This window comes from Plutella xylostella, chromosome 4 (genome assembly GCF_932276165.1).
Source record: "Plutella xylostella chromosome 4, ilPluXylo3.1, whole genome shotgun sequence".
NCBI classification, from domain to species: Eukaryota; Metazoa; Arthropoda; class Insecta; order Lepidoptera; family Plutellidae; genus Plutella; species Plutella xylostella.
This window is the reverse complement of record NC_063984.1, coordinates 9,133,641-9,152,892: the sequence shown is the minus strand read 5'-3', so window position 1 is coordinate 9,152,892 and position 19,252 is coordinate 9,133,641. Positions and strand designations below refer to the sequence as shown.

Here is a 19,252-nt window from a genome sequence, read left to right as displayed (position 1 = left end):
TTAGTGGCTGATAGAGCGGCGGCGATATGACGGACGCCCCGGCGGGACGCCTGCGCGCGCGCCGACCAATTAAATCGCACTTTTATGTGACGGATTTACTGGATACGGCTGTTGTTTTCAAGTAGTAGTAGAGCGTTATTGTAATCGTTAAGGGATTTTGTAAAAAATATATACAGTTTTGTCATGTAAGGATCGTTTGAGGTCGTGTAATAGATATTATTTATTAACATAGTGAATGGACCTCATCTGACACACTGAATAACCTCGTGACGCTTAGAATAATACTCGTATGTTGAATACGGCAGCAATAGAAGAAAAAGGCAATAACAGCAATTTTCGTAGTATAATGAAAACACAACATAACAATAATAGTTTGAATAAGCCGACGCGGCGCACCCACACTAGGCTAGCGTGAGCATTGTGCGCAAGCAATCTACAGGCCCGCGGGAGGCGCGATCCGCTAATGATAACCGACCGATATCCTCGGATTATTACATTAACTCCACATTTTATCATCCACCCGCCACTTCACACCTCGCCCGCGAAATTTAGTCCGCCATGACACGAATACCATCCATCTTTTATCGCCTTTTCAACAACAGCCGGCATTTTAGGAATGTTTACCAATAAAATTACGTAAGCCACGGGATGTGACGGTCCTAGATATTAAATAATCGTGGATGAGGCCGTTTTGTTTCCGAAATGAAAAATTCGATATGCTCGACGAGTCATGACTAAATGTGGCCTAAGTACGTGGGATATGTGCGCTCATTTATTATGCGTCCATACAATAGGAATTAAACCGGAACGTATTATCAAAGCTGTCCGTACTTATGAGGCTGGCATTCCTCTACGTGAACTGATTTCCAAAACTACCACTACTATCGGGTTCCCTACGAGTCTTCGAAACTCATTTTTTCGAATATGCATACATCGACAACCTTAAACCGAAACTTTCATAGTGCGATGGCTTGTTGCTTCGAAGGATTTTTTGTTCGACGTATCTTAACACCGAACATCTTACTACGGCATATTGTTTCTCCAACGTTTATTTGTTCGATGTAGAGGACGTTAATGCATGGCTGTGATAAGTAGTTAGCTCTGCTCATATTATTATAATAATAATTATTAAGCTTATATGTATTGTATACCAACTAGTTTTAAGTCTTTTTTTTGAAAAGATGGCTCAGGAGTTTCTTGCCTCCGTTCTTCTCCTTAGACAGAAAGAGCCCCCCCTTATCCGAACGGAGAGTAATTTGTAAAAATTGACGTTCATCAGAAAATTTTATATTTGTACGATGAATAAAAAATTTTGAGTTTGAGTTTGAGTTTGAAGTGGTCGATTAGCCGCAAGTTGATTAGCGGGCGCTGGGAGCGAGGGCCGCGGCCGCAGCACAAAGCCCAGGACTCAGACAATCCACTATCGATCTCCGCGACCCTTCGAACGCTCGCCAGCCGCGGCTACACAATACCGCGGCTCTTTATTATAGCATCTCACATTGTTGTCATTGTTATTATTATGATTCTTTACCGCTTTCCATTGTCGGCCGGCGTTGTGGCGGTGCTTTTTCACGAACCACGTTTAGTCAGTACACTGAGAGCGAGTGGCTCGCACGGTTGCTGTGGAAAATGAGTGTTTTTCGTGGAAATTCTGTGTGTAGTGTGTCTAGGAGTCGCCCTGCGCGCGCCGAGCCGAGGCTCGAGTGACGAGTCTAATAAGATCTTTCCGCGGGGTCGATGACTCCCATGTGTGCTGTACGGACACCTACCTGTGTATGTAGCGGCTACAGCTGCCATAATGACTCTACCACGTTTAAGTTCAAAATTGTGCAAATTGTGCTTTTTAGCTCATTACTTGTTTGTTTCAAATGTCAAAGCAATGTGAAAACTAATATTTGTCCAGTCTAATACGCATAATTCCAATTTGACGAGTTTGTGAATATTTAGATACTAATTTAGAATAGTTTGGTCACTGTGTTTAGTTGTGTCCGTGAGGTAAACAGAGGTATTGTGCGACCGGGAATGTGATTATGAAATGATTACTTATTTAGTGTCGTAATCGTATTTGATATTGCAGTAATACACACAGACTACACATATACAGCTATTATAAATGTCTGAATAGGTACCTACATACATGCAGATTATTGCAGATGTGATATTAGTAAAAATTTATTCAATTAGATTTTCATTTCAGTAACAAATTAAAATTGAAAACTTCGGAGATAAAGGGATGAAATATTATATTCATATCGATTTTATAAAGAGATACTGGTGAATTCGTATCTTTATAATATTTATTTTTAGGAAGAGATATACGTTTTATGTTATTTAATAGATTCTGTAATTACGAGATATACGATTCATCCTCTCCACTTTCTAATTCTAATCTTAGGCCTTATTATTATCTTTGTATTTATATGAATAACCATTTACTCATAGATATCAGGATTACACTAATAGAAACGCCTTATTAAATAGGTATGTAATGTATGCCTTCGAGTATACATCACAAATTCACAACCCTATGCCTTGACATCCTCAGGCTGGTCAGGTAGTATTTAATTCGCAAGACAGGCTGATGAGTCGGAGACAGCTACGGAAGCACCCCCCTACCCTGCCCCCACCCCGCACCGCACCCCTCGCCACCCCCCTGTGTACTGGTGACACTGCCCAGGTGCGATAGAATAGCTGGACGCTTCAATTTGAAATTAGAACGACTTTCTTTTGTCTCGTCGATTATTTATTTTTATTATTTTTAATTTGTGCCAGTATGTTTTAATTTCTTACAAATGCACGTATAGCTTCTAATGTGAAATGTTTTTCGAAGTAACATTTAAAAAGTACCTACAGAATTTGAAATAACAAAACTTTGCACAGTTCATAACTCGAGCGCGCACGTCATGAATGTTATGTTTAAAACTTTTTCAGAAGATTTTATGTAATTGTTTCAGTACTTTTATATTGTGGTTATCTGGAACGGTTTCCACTAAGTCTTAAGTCGCGTCTAAATCTGCAATAAGTTATTCCAACAACTTGGGAGAAAATAAATGTGTATCGACAAGTATGCGAACTTTCGTCTTTACACAAAAATGTTCTTACAGTAAGTTTTATGATATCAAATCTAAATTTTCCTAAGTCTACGGTTTCGTAGGAGGGAGTCTTCCACCCCCTGTAAGGAGAAATGATGATAGCTCAGTATTACGTATGCGGTCTTGTTTGTGTCCAGTCATGTAGTAGCCTCCCTTCCTTCTGGTATCTAATACATCTGGAACATTCTCGGCTATCTAATATATGCGAGTGTTAGGCCTCGGCGTCTCTTGTGATGCTTCCCGGAATTCATGAGAACCTAGTACCTAGCCGAGTGTGGGCTAGGGATTACGCAGTAAGATTTAGTTAACTATGTTTAAGATTGAGGGTTAACATTTAAACTTTATTTTATAGCCATGTTTTTCGTAAACGAGACCTATCTTTATTTACTAAACTTGTTTATGCGATATAATTCAATCCAACCGATTTATCTTATTTTAAATTAGTTTCCCAACTTTTATGAAATTTTCAGTTTCTAGTCCTTTGAACAGCATTACCTATACCGGAGATGGCAGCAAAGTAAATTGCTAAATCGAAATTTACAGCGCAACAGAAATATGTCACTAATTGATAGACTCGCACGAGATGCAATCACGGGCCCGGCGACGCGTGACGACAATGGCGGCCATGTTGCAGTGTTGCCAGTCGCGATAATTAATAAATAGCGGAGCCATCTAGCGGCACCTAGCGGCTCTAGCGCTGTCATTAGTGACACCTCGCGCCAAATCGCCAATTAGGAGCGATGCCGTGTGATGCACGCTTTTTATTTTACGCGAGAATCCGTGGTGTTGCCATTAGTGAGACGCGCTTATTTGCATCTATTGAAATCGGTCGCATTGTGTGGGTAAGGTGTGGCGTGTTTTGATTGCGGCTGTTATAGGTAGAATTATTTTTGTAGTACTATTAGGTATCTATTTAACAATTTAATTATTCATTTATTTATTATCTATATAAAGGAGTAAACACAATTTTAAATTAAAATCATATCACAAACTCACAAGATTAAACTGTTATCCTTGGACAGGGATAATCTTACTAAATGTGGGGTCCCTTTAATTTAATATCTTCCACACTACCGGGTTTACCATGTCGCACCCGCACCATATTTAAATACCTACGCTACCTACTTAGGTACTATGAAAACGCCTTGTAGATATAGCTATAAGAAAGTTTTTTTTTCTATTGATTGATTACGATAAATTGGTACATAATTATTATTATAATCATGATATTAAGTATGCATATTTTTTTCAATAATAATACTGTGTCAAATTGTCTGAACAAATTACATTTGTAATAATTACTATAAGATCACCATTTCATTGGCCATTTTGTTCATAGCGCAAGAAATACCTAAAATCCTACTTATTTTGATGACAGGTCCTTAAAAGTACCTATTATATTGGAAGTAAATTATTAAAACGCCTATTTCACACGGATTTGTTTATAAGTATTGTAAATGCGTACATCTAGCTAGAGATATGTATTTTTCCTACTTAATATAGATTTAAAATATGTTTAATTTTAAGATTGTTATTGAAATAAATGTGTTTTAAATAAATACCTGTGTTTTTGTTTCATTTGATTTATAAATAAGTAGTACCTATAACTTTAATAAGATGCTTCCGTAATGTGAAGTGTTCTCAATAGGTATGTATTACATTGTATGTATTACCAAGGAACAAGATAAATTTAACACAAAAACTATCATGAATATCTAAAACTTGATGCCTACCTAATCAAGTTTTTAATAAATACCTTAAATCCTACTTATTTTGATGACAGGTCCTTAAAAGTATTATATTGGAAGTAAATTATTAAAACGCCTATTTCACACGGATTTGTTTAGAAGTATTGTAAATGCGTACATCTAGCTAGAGACATGTATTTTTCCTACTTAATATAGATTTAAAATATGTTTAATTTTAAGATTATTATTGAAATAAATGTGTTTAAAATAAATACCTGTGTTTTGTTTCATTTGATTTATATATAAATAGTACCTATAACTTTAATAAGATGCTTCCGTAATGTGAAGTGTTCTCAATAGGTATGTATTACATTGTATGTATTACCGAGGAACAAGATAAATTTACCACAGAAACTATCATGAATATCTAAAACTTGATGCCTACCTAATCAAGTTTTTTCAACCCTTACCATTCATATAAAGGCAAAATAACTGTTATTATCGCAAAACACAACCTTCTCCTGTGAATTGTACTGAAAGACTTAGGTTTTGGAAAATCAGTTTAAATTAATTTAAGTGGCAGTAAGTATAATAGTGACAAGGTAAGTATAAGTTATACTTATCATTATCATAGAATAATAATGTAAAGTATAAAATACCCACATAGTTTCTCTTTGTTTTGCTAAAATAATGTATAGTTTCGTGGATCTAATCATAATGAAATGGTAAATATAAAAAATAGGTGTAAAAAATTTCGTGAAGTACAGTTAGATAGGTACCTTGTATTTTGAAAGACGTTGTTTACCGTTCTTAAGAGATAAATAGTCCTTGTTTCAGCACCAGAAACGTTAGAATATAATACTTAGGTACAGCTTAGATTGACAATATTACAGGGAAGAACTAGATAATCTAATTCAGACACAATCTCGAAAGAGTAACAAGTTAACGTATATCTTTAAATTGATGATATCGTAGATCCATATATAATATTATCCATGTCGTATTACTCAAAATGTTTAATACATTCATAACATTTCATACGAGTAAGCTAGATGTCTAATAATTATATTGATAGAGGTTTAGTTATCTTGTGCGTTAAGGATAAAATCAAAGGCCTTTTTATTATTCACTAGAAATGTACACGGTTCTATACATACATATTAGATATTATTATAATTACTGTACAATACATAAGGGCCTTGAACTTGACAGGAAAATGTACTTATCTACGTCATCACAAACAATAGGCACCTAGATGGAGACAGCTGAATAAACTGAACTATAACGTGGAACTATATAAACACCTAAATATACAAATACATATTATTATACTGTGTTGTTGAAATGTTTTCTTATTTAATAAATATTTTTTGTGGAATTTCATTGAAGGTTTATCCTAACTAATATTATAAATGCGAAAGTAACTGTGTCTGTCTGTCTGTCTGTCTGTTACTCTTTCACGCCAAAACTACCGAACGGATTTGAATGAAATTTGGTATACATATGGTCTAGACCCTGAGAAAGAACATAGGCTACTTTTTATCCCGGGATTCCCACGGGAAAACTTTTTAAGGCGAAGCGAAGCTCGCGGGAACAGCTAGTTTACTATAAAGATAGGAAGTTAAGGTATCGGAAGCCTAAGTAAAAGTAAAGGTGATCATCAACCTAAATTCTAAACCAATATAAATTATTTTATTTGTTTCTCCTTTTTAATTTACATGACCAAAACAATGATAATAGGTATAAAGTGTAGTTATAATACAAGATTACATGGTTAGAAGGATATTGAAGTAAAATCATGAGACCGTACTTAAATAAAGTAGGTACAACCTACGCGCATGCCTGAGTTGAATACAAGCTGTGATATAATGTGTCGCCGACCTATTTAATACGTAAATTAATTAAATTAAACAAAGGTAACGTGTTTTTCTAAATATTTAGAACAAAATATAGTGAGCATTTTTAGAGAATGTAATACAAATAATGAAAACATGATTGTAGCAAAACAAATGTTGAGTGGGTGAGGTGAGGTAGACTTGGTCAGCAAACATTCATGAGTGAGATCGGGGAGACTTTTCAGGAGGCTGCGGGCTCGGCCGCCGCGGCGCGATTAAACATGCAGGCGCGGGCGGGGAGCGGCGCGCGGGCGGGGCGGGGGGCGGCGCGCGCGCCCATTGGTGCAGCGCGCGGGGGGCGGGGCCTGGCCGCCGCGAGCCCGGCCGCGCCGCTCCGCCGCCACAACGCACGTAGCCTCCGCGACGCACGGTCCCCAGTGTCGCGAGCGCGCGAGTTCATGTGAGCGACCGACAGTTCTCTCGTTAAGTCCGGTGACCAAGGATCGGCAAGCTGTACGCGCCGCAGGAAGACGACATGCTGACGATGGAGACGGACCTGAAGGGCGGCAGCCTGCACGGCGCGGCGCCGCACCACGCGCTGCAGCACGGCTACGGCTCGCTGTCGGCGCTGGGCGGCATGATGCTACCGCAGCAGCAGCCGCTGCACCAGCCGCACCAGCACCTGCACCAGCACCAGCAGCACCCGCACGCCGCGCACGCGCCGCATGCACCTCACGCCACGCACGCAACACACGCCACGCACGCGCCGCCCAACAACAACAACAACACCACCAGCAAGAACTCCAACACGGACCGCGTGAAGCGCCCCATGAACGCCTTCATGGTGTGGTCGCGCGGCCAGCGCCGGAAGATGGCGTCCGACAACCCCAAGATGCACAACTCCGAGATCTCCAAGCGCCTCGGCGCGCAGTGGAAGGACCTGTCCGAGTCGGAGAAGCGCCCCTTCATCGACGAGGCGAAGCGCCTGCGCGCCGTGCACATGAAGGAGCACCCCGACTACAAGTACCGGCCGCGCAGGAAGACGAAGACGCTGGCCAAGAAGCAGGACAAGTACCCGCTGGGCGGCGGCGCGCTGCTGGGCGGCGGCGGCGGCGAGGCGCGCGCGCCCAGCCAGCAGCGCGACGTGTACCAGGTGGCGCCCAACGGCTACATGCCCAACGGGTACATGATGCACGACGCGGCCGCCTACCAGCAGCAGTACTACCCGCGCTACGACGTGGCGCAGATGCAGCAGGGCTACGGCGGCGGCTACTACGGCGGCGGCCAGGGCTCGCCCTACGTGCCGCAGCCGCCCTCGCCCTCGGGCTACGGGCTGGGCCCCGGCTCGCCCGGCGGCTACGCGCTGCCGCCGTCCTGCGCGTCGCACTCGCCGTCGGGCTCGTCCGCCAAGTCGGAGCCCGTGTCGCCCGGCCCGCCCGGCCCGCCCGGCCTCAAGCGCGAGTACGACGGCTCGCTGAAGCGCGAGTACGAGCAGCAGCTGGGCATGAAGCGCGAGTACGCGCAGCCGGACCTGTCGCACATCATCAACATGTACCACGTGCCGGACGAGCAGCGCTACGCGCCCGCCGAGCGCATGCCGCTCATCTGAGACTCGCCCTTCGCGTGCGACATCGACATCCCGCCGCTCTGAGGCGCCGCCGACCGCTCGCCGCGATACAGACACTACAGTGACTTTGTTGATGATCAGTTCTTGCGTTAGGACAGTGACCGTTATCTCCTTGGCGTACATACTTCTAGGTATGTTCCTTTATTTGTTTTGTATCGTACGTAAGTGTTGCGAGGGGCCCGCGCTGTTAGTGTTGCGACCGCTCCTCCGACGGTTCATTCATGTTGTTGGATACCTGTATCATATTATCGATTATTGTATTTTTTCATGGTTTAAGTTAAAATATTTTAAGTTGCGAGAAGACGACGAATGACTGGAGATGAGTGCCTTCGCGCGAGAGATGATGAGTGTGTGTGGTAATTTGGATACCAAAAAATTCGAACAATCTGTAAATATAGTGATAGGATTCTAGAGTTGCAAGTTGAAGTTAGTGGATAAAGTAGGGTAGATAGAGATAAGCCGTGCCACGACACACTCCACAACACACGTCGTGCATTGTACAAAATATTTGTTATATTGAAACGAAAGTTATAAAGACTCGAAAGACTTAAAATATTGTAATACGAAAATGTACAGTGAGTGTTATTATAGTCAGTGGACACAAAAATATATTGAAGAAAGAAATGAAGTTATCAATAAACGACGCGTTAAAATTATTATTTTGTTTTGTTCTCTCTCGAGAGATCCCCTGCCGACGGCAACATGCTACACCTATTTGTTACTATTTCACATAATGTGTAGGTACATCACAAAAACCTATATAGGTATCTTAAATCTTACCTTACATTTTTTGCCGTGTAAAAATACCAAAGTAAATATTTTCAATCTTAAAACCAAAGAGTTCTAATTTTATACAGCCATTATGAAATCATTTCTTAACTGTTACAAATATGGCCTAACTTTTCTTGAATTTATATTGCTCAAGGTAAAACTAGAATTATGAAGTTCAACTTACTTTTTCAAGTAGGTATCTTGAAAAGTAATAAGTAGAAATAAAGAAACGTCGTGGTTGACATCAAAAGAGTAGATTTTATGATAGATAATTAACAAATACCTTAATTTACTCAATTATTTTAAAGATTATTGAAGTTGTAATAACTTTAAAATTGGATTCATTGACATTCATAACTTTTGTCAATAATTTACTTGATCTAAATATATTTTGCTACGAGCTACGGCTGCTACGCCATGAGGGCACAATTTATGCATACAAAAGACTTCAACGGGTTAACTAAAAAGTTGAAATGAAAGTTCTTTTTTTAAACATACTTTATTGTGATAATTATATCCTTTGTATTAACTGTAAAAAGTCTGCAATCGACTACATGTTAACATTGTACTGGGTCAGTCATATTTTAACAGTTTTTGCATAATACTTAGGGTAGATACTGTTCGCTAAACAATTAGGTGAGGTACCTAATTTTTTTTTTATAAGTATAGTTGACGGTTTATGAATTCATTGTGATTTCTCGATATCAGACTATATTCCAGTGTGATTACTAACTATTGTATCTATCCATAATATTCCAAGGCCAAAAAACTTATACTAAAAGGCAAAATCATTTATTACAAGCTAAACACCAAATCCCTTCCATTAAAACAGTCCACGGGAATGAAATGGCAGCATTTCAATCAATTCTTGTCAACACGCAATCCGGGGAAGGGGTGACTCGACACATGATTCAATCAACTGTGTCCCGGAGGAGATGCACTCACTTGGCACTTCTAGTCCCCACCGTGGACTGTGGACTGGCCCTCGGGTGCTGCCGTCACAACAAGGCATATTGAAATAGACTTTAAAAGAGGTTTAGGTTTTTAAAGAATATATATTTTAGACAAAATATGGAGATAAATAATCATATTAGGTAATAATCATTATAATAATACCCATATTAATAAGTTGTACCAGGGTATAGACTATGACTAGGGTAATCCTGTAAAATTGCAGAGCGGAACGTGTAGGCCTACATGCATCTATTAATCGTAATAATCATCTTGAGCCTAGTATTTCACTTCAAAAATATTATAGGCTTTAAATTTGTTACAACTTTCTACATCATACCTACTCTTTTTTAAGCCAAAATTGCACCCAAAATCCCTGTACGAAATTCATTTAACACCATACTTAAAAACACCCTCAAGGGACTTTACACTATGGGACCACAAGACCGCCCCAGTCTTTATGCCGCATTAATTTGAACACCCCCTGTATAAGGCACGGTTTAATTTAAACACTATTTTCACTTGCCGCCTTCTGCTGACGGCTTATAGGGATTTGGGAATACGATGGAGCATATTGATGATTAAAATAGGTAATATAGCTATTCTAGATTTTGGTTGAAATTGAATTTTCCTTTTAAACTGAATACCTAAGTAAATGAAAGGCTTTCTTAAACCATACACATATTTTTATCGAATCATAATGATATCCAATTTGGAGTAAAATCAAACTGAACAAAAAGATTTTCCATAAAGTAGTGTATTATTATTAGATTTAATTTCGCAAAGGAAATATATCTTTATCCTATTTTAAATTTAAATATGTAATTAGAAAGATATACCAAACATGTTTTTCTATGTCTTGTAGTTGTGAAGATTATTTCACTAACATTTTAAATAAAAAATCCTACAAACTGTAAAGAATGAAAAATACGTTTGTTAATCTATACCCAGTGTAGCAGATACAATAACATACAAGAATGCCATGAATGTAGTATTGACAAAAAAACATCGTTAGGGCTGATTTTCCCGTAAATAATTTAAATTATTTACCTAATTGAATAATCTCATTCTAGTAAAGTAGTTGTTGTTTGTAACACACACGGTGAAACTCTATCAAGGACTACAATGCAGCCCAAAAGTAAGTAACATTTCATCATACAACCAACAAGCAAATATAAATCTCAGTACCGCTAGCAAAAATAACTCCAGTAAAAATCAAAACAAAACGGTCAGCAAGCATTTGGCACCCCCCGTTCCGGTGTATGGGTGACCCCGGGGGTTCCCACGGCCGCTCTCTCACGGTACATGTCGCTGCCATGATTGCTTCCAGGTCACGGAATTAGAGCTTTCTAATCATACCTATACGATATGCTGATTGGCGGGTGCGAAGACCCCGCTGCCATGCGAACTCAGAACTGCGAATGATGCAGGTAAGTGACAAAAACGAAGACTTGTGGGTAAACAGATAAAATATGTTCTTATCGAAAAAGATGTTGAGAAAAACTGTGTTAACACAAACTGTCGCAAGCTACAAGCGATCTAACATCTGCATCTGTCAGTCCACAGCTCGTCGGTAACCCCATTTACACTTCTGTCCACAAATGCGGGAGTGCACATTTGGCGCTATAGTTTTTGCCTTGTATCGGGTCTAAGGAACAAAGCAAACAGCGGGACACGGCACAAACAGCCGCTAAACTAAAGTTGTCACGTAATTCGTTCGTCAAATACGCCAATATTTGTCCAAGAGATTGACACCGCCCGCCCCGTGGCGGCGCCCTTTGTTTTTATGTTGTCAATATTTGGTCTCATTTGTCAATAAGTGGTTTTAAATGACTTCTCGAATACGGATACAGGCATGGTGGCAAAAAGTGGGTGGTGGAGGCGGGACTTCACATGTCGCCAGACCTATCGGCTTATGTTCTAATGAGCCGCAAATAGACGTGTGTGTAACTGTAGGTAAGTACTTTTAAGTCGACATCGGTATCTTCTTATGACATGTTTACGCGTTACTAACTTCTATCAAGAAGAAAACTTCATCCTTTCGTTTATTTCATGATTCGCTTTAAAACTATTTCAACTTAAGTATTTAGAAGTATAATTTAGGAAGTTAGTAAAGTAAAAACAACAGGTTTACTTATAACAATCAACCCCGGCGTTCTGCGAAGCGTCGCGCAGCCTTGGCGCGGTTTAGCGGCGCGGGCGGAGGCGGAGAGGCAAAAAATATATTGTAAATGGAATTTTTACTTTTAGCTTTACTGCGCATGACCTTCTTGGAAGCGTTAGTTGTTAGTTGCTATAACGGTAATGGCGTCCCTGCAGGTAGGCACGGCAGGCGCGGAGCTTGACCAATGCTTGGTCGGTACTTTCTTAACTAAGTTAAAATCATTTAGTTTGCCAAAATGGCAGATGATTATCTAGCCATAGATCGAAAGACCTAAAAAGTAAATCTACATACCTATCAATAATCAGGCGAATGTAATATTCATTATATATGTAAATAGGCGATAGGAAGGTACAAAGTTTATTTTGCCTTAGAAAGTTTTACATCTACCTGCCTTTAAAATAAATATACTTAGTTGGTGTTGCGTATTTTTTCAAGTTAAGTTGTAAATTAGGCTGATACCTATTGAGAAAGTTTATTTTGTAATCAATTAAGACGTAAGTTTTCTATCGTTATTTTTTCTTTCACTTTACCTTTAACCTATATTTTTCTGTTTGTAATACCTATCTAACAATATACAAATATATTTTTAGACATCAGGTATATTCTTCAGGTATCATCCCGATGTTTTCCTTAACCGTATTGTATACTACTACCATAAATAAAGTAACGTCAGTGTTATGTTTATAGATACTTTTGGAAATATTTCATACCTAAACAACAATAAACCGTATATATATGTAATATACCGTATGTACCTACATATTTATTTTTTATCTTAAATACCTACGTTCCTAAACAACAATATAGGTAGTTACCTACAAATATTAGAAAATTCATAATCCACAACAAACAGTAAAACAAAAGTTGTGCTGTACCCATCCGTATGCTGTGGAGTTAATAAAAAAACCCAGGCCGTAATGAAGGGGTTTTTGTAAAGTTTATGGCCCTGCTAAAGGGGTACAGACACGGATGGGCCTCATAAAACAATTAAATAATCCTTGCTCGTAGATCGTAAACATGACGGTGAAAATTTTATCTTACTTTGTTTACATAACGGTAATTTTATATGTTGGTTTCTCTTCGAATCTAATTTCTATTTTTTTTCTTTTTTCCTTTTGATGGTACCTATTTTGGTTCTAGGCTGTAGCAGATCTTTTTGTAAACAGATACAGATGTCAAAAGGTGATTGATACAATGATACACTCCACATGCCGTGTATTTGTGTTTATAGTTTTTTTGAATTTCAATTATTTCTCTCTCTCTCTCTCAGCCTTCTGTAGTCCACTGTTGGACATAGGCCTCTCCTAACGATCGCCACCCCAAACGGTCACCCGCCATCTGCATCCAGCGGCTTCCCGCTACCTTCCGCAGATCATCAGACCAACGGGTTGGGGGGCGACCGACACGCCGTTTGCCGACACGGGGTCTCCACTCCAGAACCTTTGTACTCCAGCGGTCGTCGGTTCTACGGGCTACGTGGCCAGCCCATTGCCACTTCAGCGTGCTAATCCTTTTGGCTATGTCGGTAACTTTAGTTCTCCTGCGGATTTCTTCATTACGAATCCTATCTCGCAGGGACACGCCTAACATAGCCCTTTCCATAGCACGCTGAGCAACTCTGAGCTTGTGGATAAGCCCTTTGGTGAAGCACCACGTCTCGGCTCCGTAAGTCATCACTGGCAACACGCACTGATTAAAAACTTTTGTTTTCAGACACTTCAATTATTTATTCATCTGTAAAACAAAGTAGCTATATAGGTACCTAACTAACACTGAATCAAATCACTTATTTCAGTTATGCAGCATACTTACTTACAGAGTTCTAATAGCTGACTCAAAAAAATAACCAAAATACGCAAAAGTATTCCATTAATGCCAAGCACGTCGCTTATCAGAATCGTCAATCTACAACCGAGGTGGTAGCGATAAAGTAGCTTAAACATAAGACAATAGTTTTAGTTTTTCCTAATGAGTTCTGACTAAATACCTAGCTTCCTACTAGCAGACTATTGTTAGTCATGCTGATAAGAGTGATAACAGTTCTTAGTAAGTGATACTACCTGACTTGTAAGTTTATGAATTTCAGCTAAAATCAAAGTTTTAAAGAAACCAGCAATTAGTTATTAGGTGATTGTAATCTATGGTATCTTTACTTCGGTGTAGCATTAGCATAGCGTATTATTGGTGGCCTTATACTACATATTAATAATATACTTACATCCTAACTTCCTAACTTAATATAATAAATGCGAAAGTAACTGTGTCTGTCTGTCTGTCTGTTACTCATTTACGCCAAAACTACTGATTTGAATGAAATTTTATATACATACGGTTTAGACCCTGGGAAAGAACATAGACTACTTTTTATCCCGTAATTCCCACGGGAAAACTTTTTAAGGCGAAGCGAAGTGCGCGGGAACAGCTAGTAAAGTATATATTAACGTTTTATTTTGATAGTCGACATACAATTTAGAACAACTTACTTATTAAAGAAAACTAAAAAAATAATGTTTGGTTGATTTAATCTTTTTCACGTCCAGAAATGTTAGTGGCAGTCCATCAGGCTACAACTAGTTAATTTCTCCCGGCCTCGCCCGTCAGTAAATTGAGGCAAAAAACAAAAGAGGACTAGCCATAAATTTAACAGCCTACTAATAGGGCGTTTCCCGTTCAATGCAAGACTATGAAGCCATATTTTTTATCAAAATGTGAACTTATTTAATACTAAAATGGTGTCTTTATTTATGAAATAATTATGATTAAGGCTTTAAATAAAATCATTAGAACAGTAAAATTCATATTTGCCAGGCGGGTATGCAATGATGGCTGGCTCAAATAAACAGTACAGTGGCGGTGATTCACTATGGAAAATTAAAGAACTAGGTAAGTAATAAGTAAACAAAACACGAAATAACTGTTAAGAAAGTAAGCGGCAGCTATCAAAGTGACGACACAGGGACGGTCCGGCTCGCGATTAAGTCATTAGGCGGGGGCGGGTCCAGCCGCTGAATAATTTAAAACAAATACCGTCGACACGGCTACCTACAGACCGACACTATCCACGCTGATCTACACGCATTTTATATGTATATTTAAGAAGCCCCCGGCCACCGATACCGACCCGTTTCATAGACAAATTTATTATTAACCATCAGCTTTATAATGGGCATTTAATTGCCGTTTATAAAACGGCGTTTTGCTACTGAAAAGTAATTCTACACAATACACGTTTTTTTTGTTAATGCTGGATTAGTTAAAGATGTTGGAAAAGTAGATTTTTTTTAAGGGTTTTAGTTATGTGCTATCATTAACTTAGTTTATCTACGTCGATAAAGACGCGGTGCAATCAGCCCAGGACTTCTAACCTATAATCAAGAAGTGGAACACCAAATTTCGTGATTCAAAGAAACATGTTCTATCTATCCATCTATTTAGATATGTATTCACATGACATGTGGCGGTAGATCTCGAGCACTCTCCAGCGGAGTCCAAACACTCGGCTGTCACTCGTGATTGTCGCTGTCCCCTGTTCACGTTGTCTTCACCTCCGTGGCGTCCGACAAACTATTAGTTAATGTTGGACTTTATGAGTTTGATCCAATGTTGTGCATCATCTGCATAATTACTTTTTTAATCTAGTTTCTGTATGTAATCGTTTGCTTGAAGTTTCTCGGAGGGAAAACATATGGAGGAAATGTAGCCTGTCTTACTCAGGTAGGTACCTAATTTGATACTTAATATTATAGTCGTCGTTCCAGCGGACTGGAAGGCATCCTGTGCTACGTTTTCCTGTACGTGGTCTCCACCTGAGAACCCGGATCCATCTTAAACCAATTCATCGGCAAGTATGAACATTATCAACCACTATCACATAAGTCTACAGATTTTACAAATGGAAATCGCTTAATTGGACTGAAATAAATTCTAGTGCTTTAGCCCGGTGCGTGGAGTCCTGGAGATCCTAGGCTATGTTGTTGTAGGGCCCACATGTGGACAAGTGCCTCGCTCATGCCCTCAGATAGCCGTGAGTGCCTCCTCATCATTCAATTGTCGATGTAGCAGAAATCACTGCAGTAGTCTATCTGGATTTCAGATGTATTGTTGACAATACACTCAATAACGGTTTTAAGTAATTCCACTTCGAGGAAATAATCATGTCAACCGTATGAGATCACACTCTTGGGACTATTTGATTTGCAATGTTGTTACTTTAAATAATAAGGTTTAAGTATTACGTACCCCATGTTATACTTTACATTTCAAATTAGTATTACGAGTATGAAATACAGGCTGTATTTCATACTCGTATAAGTACCCCATGTTATACTTTAAATTTCAAATTAGTATTTCAGAAACGTATGTACACATTTAGCTACACTCCGTATGTGGAACATCCGCGATAAGTCATGGTCCGAAACAGTGACGCTACAAACTAAATTAATTTGTCCAACGGTCCGCTTAACGGTACGCCTGAAGACTTTCCTGCCAATCCACAATCCACTACCGCCGCTCTCATACAGAAACAGCCTACAAAACCACGTTAGCTAAAACAAATCTAACCCTAACACCCAACAATAGGACACATTTTCATTCGTCCGCCATCGCACATAGCACCGTCACAAAGAGAGCAGCTCGTGGTAAATAAACAGTTGATACTCACTACACATCATTACATTCGAGATATGAATACCTATTGTGGCGGGACATTGAACCCTAACAGCTCCGGATAAGCTGCAGTATTGAATGCACGTGGCCTCGGTACTGAACAGGCGTTTCTCGGTCACAGTGGGTTAGTGGGTGCGAGCCAGCGCCGGTCAAACGGTTAGCAAACATGTTCGAATTCTCCTCGCCCAGAGTTTTTAGCCGCACCGGGGAATAGTTGCGAAAGCTCGCCACATCTCCGACACCTATCGGTTACACACTAGTCAGAAACTTGGATAGCCCCAAACACTTACGGGGCAAAACAAATTTGTAGAAATCGTTTTCGTCAGTATACACTAAATAGGCTTTATACAGGCACTATCTCCAAGTTTTGATCCACAAAAAACTATTCATTCTCATAAGAAATTCAACGCGCATTAGTTCCGCGATTGCGTCCAGGGACGTCGTCATCTTTTAGTTAAGTAACTAGCAAAGTAGCGGTCCCTATTAAACAACAATATAAATTAAATTAATTTGAAAAAAAGTTAAAACAGCAACTAGCAGCGAAGTACAAAAAGATTGTTGGTATCACTGAACAAAACAACTCGGAAGCGCCTCCATTTTATACCCAAAAATAATCGCCTATCAATCAAAAGTATACAAACTCTTTGTCGGCGTAGAACCGGCCAGTAATTGTACGAGGAAAAAACAAAAGTAGAAATTTGTAACGAGATAAAAAAAGTTCGGATCATTCTGTTTAGTGCGAAATTATAGCGTTTTAAACGGGCGTTTAGGACGCCGATAATGATCGGGTATTACGTAAGTGGACTCGCCTCGGGTAGGAAAAGTGCCGCGGAGCAATCTATTAGCTGAACAAAAACTCAGCATAATTTCACACCTGTTTAGCTTTAATTTCATAATGATGCGCGAGCGGTGAGCTTTGCGAGCGCGTATTTGTGAGTCCGCGAGAGGCCATCTTTGTTCCTTAATGTGCCTCGCAACATGGACATGGCTGCACTTGCGTGTACTACTGATAATGTATGTACATTCATATTTTAACCATAATATATTTCCTTTCATATTTCTTCAAAAGCTATTCAGCCAGTTGATTGCCCTTTTAAAGGATGTATCTGGCTAATGCACATCATCAAATGATAATCACGGAGAGAATCCTACTGAGTGAAGTGTAGTGTCTGAAGCGGCCTTGGCGGCACCTGTAGCGAGGGGGTGGGGTAGGCGGCCGCACGGGCGGGGGGGCGATGACGTCACGCCGTGGGTGCACGTCGGTCGCGCTCCACAAACCACGAGGCTAGGGCCTTGCCGGCTGCTCCAGATTGCTCACCAGAACACCAACACTTTTTACTGGACGCTAAGACAATCGAGGCGCCGCCGCATCAAATTTTGTGGTGGTGACCGGAAGTTTTGTTGATTTGGTGTACCTACAGTAGGTTGTTCTCCTCTCCTTTTGCCATAATGAAGTTGAATAGTTATCATAACCAATAATTACTAACAACAGTACAGTTTAGAGCAGTGTTTTTCAACCTGTGGGTCGCGACCCCCTGGGGGGTCGCGAAGCTTCTGTAGGGGGGTCGCCAGAGGTCGAAAAAACTGGGTACTTTAGTGAAAAAATACTATAAAGACAGATAATTTAATTAATATTTATATTAGATAGATCAGCGATCATAAGCATTTTACTCCATCCTTGCGAGCATGGATTTTTATAGCAAACTAATACAAAATCTGGCCAAAATCTGTAGTTTTCCCGAGAAATCTTTTGTTGATAAGTACATACAGAAGAAGAATACAATTAGCTCGAGTCTACTCTTACTTCATCTTGCCTCTCACCGTAAATTATTAAATTAAAGAAGGTTTTTTGATAGATTTTTGGTTGAGGTAATTTTTGCTTCCAATGAGTGCAGAAAATAATAATATTAAATGTATTAAAATATAATGGGTTTCCAATTCAAAATTACGTATAAATTAACAACTCTTCTCAGATTTTTCAAAGTGAATCCAGAGGCTAATAATAATAACAGAATTGAATAATTCAGGGTGTTGCAAAAAGGGTATTTTTTCCGCAAGTTTTGAAATAAAATTCTGATTTCACTTTCGGGCTTAGATATACCATGATGCACAATTGTACATGTAGGTTTCGGCTTAGTAAGTATACCCTTTTTGCAACATCCTGTATTTAACATAACTAATAAGATACTTTGACTATATTTAGGAATTTTTATATGGTAGCCAATAAAACAAAACACAAAAAAAAATTGACCCCTTTATACATACCTACATGTTAATAAAAATCGAAGGGTCAAGGGGGTCGCGAAATTTTTTTTTATACCAGGGGGGTCGCGTCATGAAAAAGGTTGAAAAACACTGGTTTAGAGAGACAGTTTCATTTATCACTCAATAATAAGATCCATCTTTCAGGACACCGAAATTAAAACATCCCAAATAAATCATTTCGAGTCCGAAGACAT

General features: G+C 39.5%; 1 protein-coding gene across 1 annotated transcript; it reads left to right on the top strand.

Annotated features, from left to right (window-relative positions):
* The first annotated feature begins 7,002 nt into the window (after positions 1-7,002).
* Positions 7,003-8,898, top strand: LOC119694598 (transcription factor SOX-14). Its single transcript, XM_038121330.2, has one exon. It carries the CDS (start codon positions 7,151-7,153, stop codon positions 8,222-8,224), a length of 1,074 nt encoding a protein of 357 aa, XP_037977258.1. The 5' UTR covers positions 7,003-7,150; the 3' UTR covers positions 8,225-8,898.
* The last annotated feature ends 10,354 nt before the right edge of the window (positions 8,899-19,252 follow it).